This window comes from Pagrus pagrus (assembly GCF_965226575.1).
Source record: "Pagrus pagrus genome assembly, chromosome: 7".
Classification (NCBI taxonomy): Eukaryota; Metazoa; Chordata; class Actinopteri; order Spariformes; family Sparidae; genus Pagrus; species Pagrus pagrus.
Window position 1 is genome coordinate 15,007,289 of NC_140191.1, and position 8,156 is coordinate 15,015,444.

General features: G+C 39.7%; 2 protein-coding genes across 4 annotated transcripts; one reads left to right on the forward strand and one right to left on the reverse strand.

Moving 5' to 3' along the window:
• Positions 1-535: 535 nt before the first annotated feature.
• acbd7 (acyl-CoA binding domain containing 7) lies at positions 536-3,266 on the reverse strand. Its single transcript, XM_084357276.1, has 4 exons — positions 3,087-3,266; positions 2,124-2,241; positions 1,967-2,029; positions 536-1,052 (listed from the first exon to the last, which is right to left on the reverse strand). Exons 1-4 carry the CDS (start codon positions 3,096-3,098, stop codon positions 979-981), a joined length of 267 nt encoding a protein of 88 aa, XP_084213402.1. The 5' UTR covers positions 3,099-3,266; the 3' UTR covers positions 536-978.
• Positions 3,267-3,968: 702 nt separating this feature from the next.
• On the forward strand, positions 3,969-7,798 carry rpp38 (ribonuclease P/MRP 38 subunit). Of its 3 annotated transcripts, XM_084357273.1 has the most exons (3): positions 3,969-4,100; positions 4,413-4,482; positions 6,107-7,798. In XM_084357273.1, the coding sequence occupies exon 3, from the start codon at positions 6,114-6,116 to the stop codon at positions 6,933-6,935; it is 822 nt and encodes a 273-aa protein (XP_084213399.1). In that variant the 5' UTR covers positions 3,969-4,100; positions 4,413-4,482; positions 6,107-6,113; the 3' UTR covers positions 6,936-7,798. The 3 variants fall into 3 exon arrangements, with proteins under 3 accessions (XP_084213399.1, XP_084213400.1, XP_084213401.1); XM_084357274.1 differs by lacking the exon at positions 4,413-4,482 and having other exon boundaries at positions 3,970-4,100; XM_084357275.1 differs by lacking the exons at positions 3,969-4,100; positions 4,413-4,482 and adding an exon at positions 4,842-5,008.
• The last annotated feature ends 358 nt before the right edge of the window (positions 7,799-8,156 follow it).

Below are 8,156 nucleotides of genomic sequence, written 5' to 3' on the forward strand. Positions count from 1 at the left end.
GCAAGACAGTGTTGCAGCATGCTCTTAAAAAACTGAAGTAGATGGGGACCTGTTTTAAAATGTAAAAAGAGCAACTGAACAAGAATATAAAATGGCTCCATACAAATTGTCCGGTGTAATCCAAGTCTACATAAGCACGAAGATCAAAAACTGATGTGAAAATACTTTATTTACATAGACAAACTCTTTGCTGTAGCTGCAAAGCTAAAAGTGCTACTGTGCAGCCCGTCTGAAGTGGGTACACAAGCTCAACTGAATATAAAGGCTGTAATAACATCTTATCAAATACATTTGGGATCTCAGCTATTCCAGAGACTTGAATTATGTCAGATGTATGGAGCCATTTTATAGTTTTAAAAACATTTTTTTAGTGTTTTAGAACAAGTCCCCATCTACTTTAGTTGTTTAGAAAAATGCTGCAACACTGTTTTGCTGTGAAGCTCCAGAAATGTTTTGTGGACTTTGTGGTGTTTCTGTTATTTTGTCCACCCCTTTTCAATCAATATCAATGAGTGCAGCTCAAATAACAACCAAAAACAGTTCAGAAAGAGGTTTTATTTTTAAAAATGTGTGTGGTCAGTTCACATTTTAGAGCATTTAGTTTGTCCTGTTTTGATTAGGACTCAAGCTACAGTACATATCAAAGTGTACAGCATACAGTATATTGCTGTGTACATGTGCATTAAAACAATTAACTACACAAATTAGTTAAAATAGCAACTAGCAAATTTAATATTTTTATCTTCAAGGGTGCATAGAAATTGTTCAATTGTATAAATGAATAGAAATAGTCTATGTAAAAAAGGAAATAAATCACAAAGAAAAATTTAATTGCACTATTATCCTTCATTATTATGGCCTCTGAAAGCAGAAGGCTACTGGTTACAGTATGTTGACAGCAGCATGGTTTTAGTAATTGAGTTAGTTGACTGTTGTCTTTTTTTGCATTAATTCAGCATCTTGAGGTTATTGCAAGCATTACATGCCATATTTGCTGATCACTTCCTTTCCGAGTGTAATGTAGGCTGACATGGCGTCATCGTTGGACATTCCTGAAAGAAATAGAAAGTATTTGGATTAAAAACACAAAATATCAATATGTAATTGTTCAGGTCAGCCGGTCAGTAAACCACTTTGGTCAAGACTTAAATATCTCTACAACAACTACATGGACTTCCATTGAATTTTGTACAGACATTCATGGTTCCCAGAGGATGAATCCAACCAGCCCTAGTGATCCCCTGATTTGCCTCTAGCACCACCAGCAGGTTGACATTTGTAGTTTTGGTTCATAAATCATGCTCCCCTTAGGATAAATTGTAATCACCATGGTGATGTTCTGACTTTTCAGCAGGCACTTTAATCAGGTCAAAATCCCAATTTGTTCTCCTACAACAATCTCATCATCTTCAGCTGTAGTTTGTGTTTAGAGCGAATTACCAAATGTTAGCCCACACACTAAACTAAGATAATCAAAATGATACAAACATCATACCTGCTCAACAATCATATTTTAAAGGTCCCATATCATACTTAATTTATGGCGTTCAAAAAGACACATTATTTTTCTCATTCTGTCCATTGCTGCAGCACCGTCTGTCTGAATGCTCCGTTTTAGCGTCTGTCTCTTTAAGGCCCCCTTCCTGAAGCCCAGTCTGCTTTGATTGGTCAGCTCTCACAACCATGTTTCAACATCAACTCTGCCGGTGGTTCTGCAACCAAGGCTGTGCTGAGGGTGGTGATTGAATAGTTTTGACATCACAAACTTTACAGAAGTTGTGTTGGCTCATTTAAAGGCACAGTTTGTGAATATAGTGTTAGAGTTGGGGTGGATTTCTCCATGGATTGAGCATTTGGATACACCCAACCCTACTTCATAATCAAAAAAAGACATGGAAATCTCACTTTTTCCATCATGGGACCTTTAACAGTGTCATTGCAAGCATGCAAGCATTCTTATTCTTACCTTTACGGGAGTTCCAGGCGTCCCATTTGGCTTTTCCTTTCATGTCCAACATTCCTGGTCTATCTACAATTGCAACCAGACACAGAGATTAAGGAATGCTCAGACTTATGGGAACATTACATGGAAGTTATTCTGTTTTTTCTGCAGCAAGTCATACCGGTGTTAACGTCTCCTACAAGTGCCTGCTTATAAAGGCCATACAGGTCCAGCAGCTCCTGATCTGAAGGCCTCGTCTTCACGTTCTTCACATCCTCTGCAATCTTCTCAAACTCTGCCTGCAGGTAATAGACGGAAAAAGAAACTGTTAAGTCACTCTTTACTTTACTTATTTAATTATTCATAACTAGCTATTAAGTTGCACAGGGTAAGCAATCATAGGCAGTTTTTTGTCCATTGCCAAGTCCAACAGTTGAGTCAGGATAAGATATCGGGTGCAGCAGGAGTGTAAAGTAATCAAAGGATATGAGAATGTGCATATTAATCAGTTACAGACAGGGCTGAATAAGGAATCTGAGTAGTATTCAAGTCATGGCGCACAGCCCGGGAAACCTATTGTTGGAGGGAAACAATGGGCTTTTATTCCAGGCTCTACTGCTTTTGGGACTCTTGAATAATCTACTTTACAAAAGGATCTGGGACAGACCAGATAATCATAGGCCATCAGAGACCCTTTTATAATGGACAAAAACTTGAAAAACCCAGAAACTTTAAAACCTTTAAACTGTGCCTGAAACCATTTAAAACGCTTCAAATGATCTAAATCTTAACTATTTATCAAAATTGGTATTAATTGTGCCAGTCGAATATGTTTCATCTTCCAGATCCTGTTATTCATAACCATGTGTGATAATATTTCTCGGGTTTTTTAAATTTCTTTCTAAGCAATCTGCTGCAAGTTAGCGATGACTGCAGCGTCGTAAAGACCTCAGGGTCCGAGGATTAATATGCCAAGACTCGCTTTCCTCACATTCACCGACCCCACACTGTCAAAGATGGATGACACGCATACAGTAGATGGCGTGAGCACCCAACCGCTGACCTCTTTTCATTTCATGGCGATCCCCACACACATCCCCGTTACACCGCTGAATGAAATGACAATAAAGCAGTTGATAATTACCTTTTGAGACATGTTCGCAGATTAAGCCCCGTAGTTCAGATAAATGTAATATCTCTGTCTGTGCTTGACGGATTTTCGCAGCTGTAATTGCGGCACAGCTGATCGATGCAATACTGCCGTGCAAGGAGTGCCCTGCAGAGGAGGGAGCAGGGTGCTGATTGGCCGCCTGTCATCGTCTCACACTCACTCACACACACACACACAGAGAGAGAGAGAGAGAGAGAGAGAGAGAGAGATCTGAATGATACCTCATTTTTGTATTTCAATTTGATGCTACTCTCTACTTTTCCTGCACTCTATCAGAGCTGTAGTTGAAGATGGGTTTATACACGGACACATGTTAATCTTCGATCCTTAAATGTTATACTAATTGTTATAAACTACCCAGCAGCGGTTGAAATAAGCAAAACTTCACCCAATCATAACAGTAAAAAGCTAACGTTAGCCTACTTACCCAGGGATAGCTACTGTAGCTAATATAGCAATAAAGTAGGCTATAATGCAATGAAATCATTTTCTGCATCATGAGTCGCAAACTTTTACTCACAGAACATGCTACTACTAATAGGTCATGTGTTTACTTTACTTTTAGAAAAAACATGAATAGGGCTACAGAGCTTAAAGCTACATTTTAGGCTATCAGTAGCGTTACCATGGCTAACGGTCAGTACCGTTACCACGACTAACGGTGCGGTAGGCTAGCTGAACAGGCTCCACCACTGGATAAAAGCACTGGATAAAAGTGTGACGACCTTTTCTCGAATTAAGTACAGTTCAACAAATCGTTTTTTAACACGTTACATGTGTCAGTGACTCCGTTATTTGTACCACACACGCCCCTTGCGTGTCGTACTACTCACTGAACGCTGGTCGGCGCCGCTGTGGTTCTTTTCTTTTAAATAAAGTTTTTTTTTTTTCAATTCAAACAAGATGGCGGCGCCCTGATGTCCACCCGTGCTGAAAGTGTGACTTCATCACCAATTTTAAAGCTTTTGCTGTATTAAAAAAAATCAGGTAAAGTAACTCAATGTCACTTTTTTTTGTCAGGTATGTTGTTTATCGTCATAATGTTTAAGTGGTTAGAAGAACTGATGTGTTTTTACTACAGCTGAACCAGTAAAACCTCTTTCACTTCACGTTTATTTTTACCTACAGAGCAGAGGTGATTGCTCCAAGACTGCAAGGGAAGCTCAGCTTCCCCTAAAATATACTGCTGTGTGTACATTTCATTGACTAAATACGCGCTAGAAAGCCTTCATCTTTTGTTCAGAATCAGCTACTTATCACAGGTAACTGGCGCAACTTCCTTCTCATTCATCCCCGCAGCGCCACAGCACTTTACACACAGGGGCGGTCCTGGCTGGATTTACGCCCTGGGCGAACCATCCCTTGAAGTGTAAGTTAGGTCACCCTTACATCACACATGCATCAGTTACCCAATTAAAATGACCATAATGCACATTTGATTAACATTTGTTAACATCCTATTAACTAAGCATAACACACTACAAATTATTCAAAAAGCTATATCACATGTAGCTTACAAAATGCCATGTCAATGTATATTAGAAGTTATTTAAGTTAGCATATAGTGAAATTAGTTGCATGACATGATGCCTCAATTCTAATAGTTGCTAGTTCAGCAAAACTACAAAGCAAATACAGTCTTCTGTGGATAAGTAGCAACATATTAGCAAGAGGCTAATAAATAGCCTATAGGCTACTGTCACTCACGTCACTCAGAAATCTGCATACCTTTATCTTTTGCCCGTTTCTCCTCTTCTTCTTTTCTTCTCTTTCTGAACTGGGCACCTGATGGCTTCTTTGGTCTTTTACTTTGATCCATGATGAAGACGAAGACTCGACATCATTACCGATGTCACGTGATGTAAACAAATTCACGCAGATGCCCGTTGGAGGCGGTTTGTGTTGTGTGGCCTGGGATCATCAGTCTATCCCCCGCCCCCCTCCCCCTTGCCTATTCTGACACACACACAACCTGTGTGACTCTCAGCAGCGAGCTGACGTGACACTGAGGCCGCCCAGCGCCACTCCACTGACCTGACATGGAAATGAGCGGTAGTCTAGAAAACTGGCGAGTTTTTCTCGTGCGCCCTCACATAGATTGCGCCCTGGGCGGTCGCCCACGTTGCCCATAGCAAAAACCGGCCTGCTGCACATCATGGCAGATAATATTAATGTTGTCGACCGGAAAATGAAAAAAAAAAAAAAAGAGCTTCCCCTCCTTGAAAGACCAGCAGCCGCCACTGCTACAGAGACATTATTATTAAACTCAAAAGGTCATCATATCATTTGCTGAAAGTGGTACATGATCATGCTTTATTTATTTTTACTTTTATAATTATTATTATTTATTATAAAGCTCAAACCCTGTTATTATGACCCGCCTGATAACTTGATTTTTGAGGACTGATACTGATATAAGTATTTGTCGCTGTAATATTTCGTATCCATTGTCATGTTTTATTCATCTTTATTTCTGTTTTTATAAAGGTTTGTTTTTATCTTTACTGTGTCAACCTATCAGCGTTACCACTACTCTGTTCAACACCTTGCACACCTCTGTTACACAAATAAAGATTAGTCTATGTTTTGAAAGGTGTTTTAAAAGTTTAAAAGGTGAACTTATCAGTGCTCTCTGGTGGTATTTTGCCTGTCTGCATTGTAATTTCTTTCAACTTAACTGAATGAAAACAACACACAGTAAGGTAAAAAGAGACCACGAGTCAAAATACTCCTATTTGGCGTTTGTTTAGAATATAATACTATTTTTTGTGAGGGTTAGGGTTGAGTGAAAAGTGTAATCTTTGAAAAATGTACATGAATTTCAGATTATCTCAGTATTTGGTATTCCCCCTTTGTCTTTAATGACAGCATGCACTTGAGCTGGCATGGATTCCACGTTTGTGCAAAACCTGATATTACTGTATACATATTGCTTGGTCTCTACTGTACTTGATATCAAAATTTTACTACTTGTTTCCGTGTCTTAATTTCAGAGGAAGTATGGCCGCTGCAGGGAAGCCAGCAGCTAAAAAGGAAACCAAGAGGTACACTCCAGCCAAAACCTCCTTTACTTCACCATTCACTGCAAAATGGAGCCCACTTCCCCAAGAAGATATGCACTTCATCCTGAATACCCTAAAGGACAAACTGGTTTCCTCAGGTCTTGAGAAGAAAGAGGTGAAAGTGTTTCGCCCGTGGAGGAAAAAGAAAGACCAGAAACCTGCTGCAACATCAGAACCTGTTCCCCAGGTGAGCCAGGATGCACAGGTGCAGGATGCTCCTAAAAATGGCTGGACAGATGTGGCAGCCAGACGACAACTGGCCATTGGCATCAATGAGGTCACCAAAGCTCTGGAGAGGAACGAACTCAAACTCTTGCTTGTGTGCAAGTCCATCAAGCCAGCACACATGACGAATCACCTGATAGCGCTGAGCGCCTCTAGAGGCGTTCCGGCCTGCCAGGTGCCTCGGCTCAGCCAGAACGTGTCGGAGCCGCTGGGGCTGAAAAGCGTCCTCGCGCTGGGATTCAGACAGTGTGCCTCCAAAGATGACGAGGTGTTCACAGACACTGTGGAAGCAATTACACCTAGAGTACCTTCGCTGGATGTTGCATGGCTAGAAGGTGCTGCACCCGGAGTAACAGCTGAAGGCCCCGCTGAGATGGAAGTGGAGGAGGAAGTCGGTGAGGAGAAGGTTCAGAAGAGGAAGCTTGAGACTGAATCTGAGGAAGTCACTGAGCCTGCTTCCTCCTGCACTCTGCAACCTCTCAAAGTGAAAAAAATAGTTGCTAACCCTGCAAGGAAAAAAAAAAAGGACAAGTAACAGCCAGTCAAAGAAAACAGAAACTCTGCTTAGATATTAAAGACCATTCCTATTTTTGTATGTTTCTTCTTGTGACCCCTTTGTCACAGGTTATAGCCTTCATTGTGGACACAGAGGTCATTTCTTTCCAGTTTGTTTCATTTGGAAGTTAAAATAGCTAGTATTTTTCAAAACAATATCCCAGGTGGGATCCACTGTTTTTAACCAAACCAGGTGAACTTCAACCTGAATTCATTTTTCTGACATTTTGGGGAGCGATCTGTTTATAATCACCTAATACGCCTTGCAAATCAGTTCACAAGGACCCAAGACTTCATTATAGTGAACCAGAACTTATACTTAATTGATTAGTCAAATGACAGAAGAGTCTCTGATTTCATCTCCATAGGTGGAGGTTTATTTTTTCGTTTTTAAAAAAAAGTTAATTACATATCTTTGGGTTGTAGAGTGTCTGTAGTGTGACTTTTCTTTTTTCTTTTTTCTTTTTACAATTTCTTTCATTTCCTAGACAAAACTATCAAGAAAACTTGAATTTTGTTCACTTAACACATCAACTTATGTTTTTGTCTGTTTGCAGACGCTTAACTTTCAAAGTCAACAATGCACTCTAACAGAACAATGTGAATAAAATGTTATTTGTTGGCACAAGCTGCCTTTCTAAAGCAAATAAGTCTCTGTTCACTCTACTGAGATATAATGTATGGAAACCTGCAGCTAGAGATGGTATGAAAGCTTACATGCAGTTTAAATGATTTATAATAATTTGGTTAACTTGGACCCTAGTGTGATCTTTAAAATTGAGTTTGTTTTCAAAGTGAAATTTTATTGCATTATATTTGTGAATTAAACTGTTTACAAAATTACTTTGACCAATTAAGAGATTTCTTGGGCCAAGTCCATTTAACAGTTGTCAGTTAAAGCTGTAATATACTGTTGATGTGCCCCCGCCGTAACAAAAAGAAGTGCGTTACTCATGTTCCTTTTTAAAGTGAGTTTATTCAATCAAATATCCATGCTGGTATAGCTGACGTGTGTGTTGAAACAGATTGTTATTTGCATGGGGTCATGTCTAAATGATGCTGGTACAAGTTCTTCAGCTTTTTCACAGCTTACAATGGATTTGAATAAAAATATTGTTCTTCAGTTAGAGAAAGCTGTATGTCATTTCAAAAGTACACCCACCCACCCCCACCCATCCCAAAAATCTTGATTAAAAAAAAA

Bases quoted from the DNA above. Each gene is read 5' to 3' on its own strand.
- acbd7 (XM_084357276.1), bottom strand. The intron at 2,030-2,123 runs GTATGACTTGCT...TTGCAATTGTAG, and splicing joins TGTAGGAGACGTTAACACCG to ATAGACCAGGAATGTTGGAC. The intron at 1,053-1,966 runs GTAAGAATAAGA...TATTTCTTTCAG, and splicing joins CGCCTGGAACTCCCGTAAAG to GAATGTCCAACGATGACGCC.
- rpp38 (XM_084357273.1), top strand. From the start codon at position 6,114: ATGGCCGCTGCAGGGAAGCCAGCAGCTAAAAAGGAAACCAAGAGGTAC.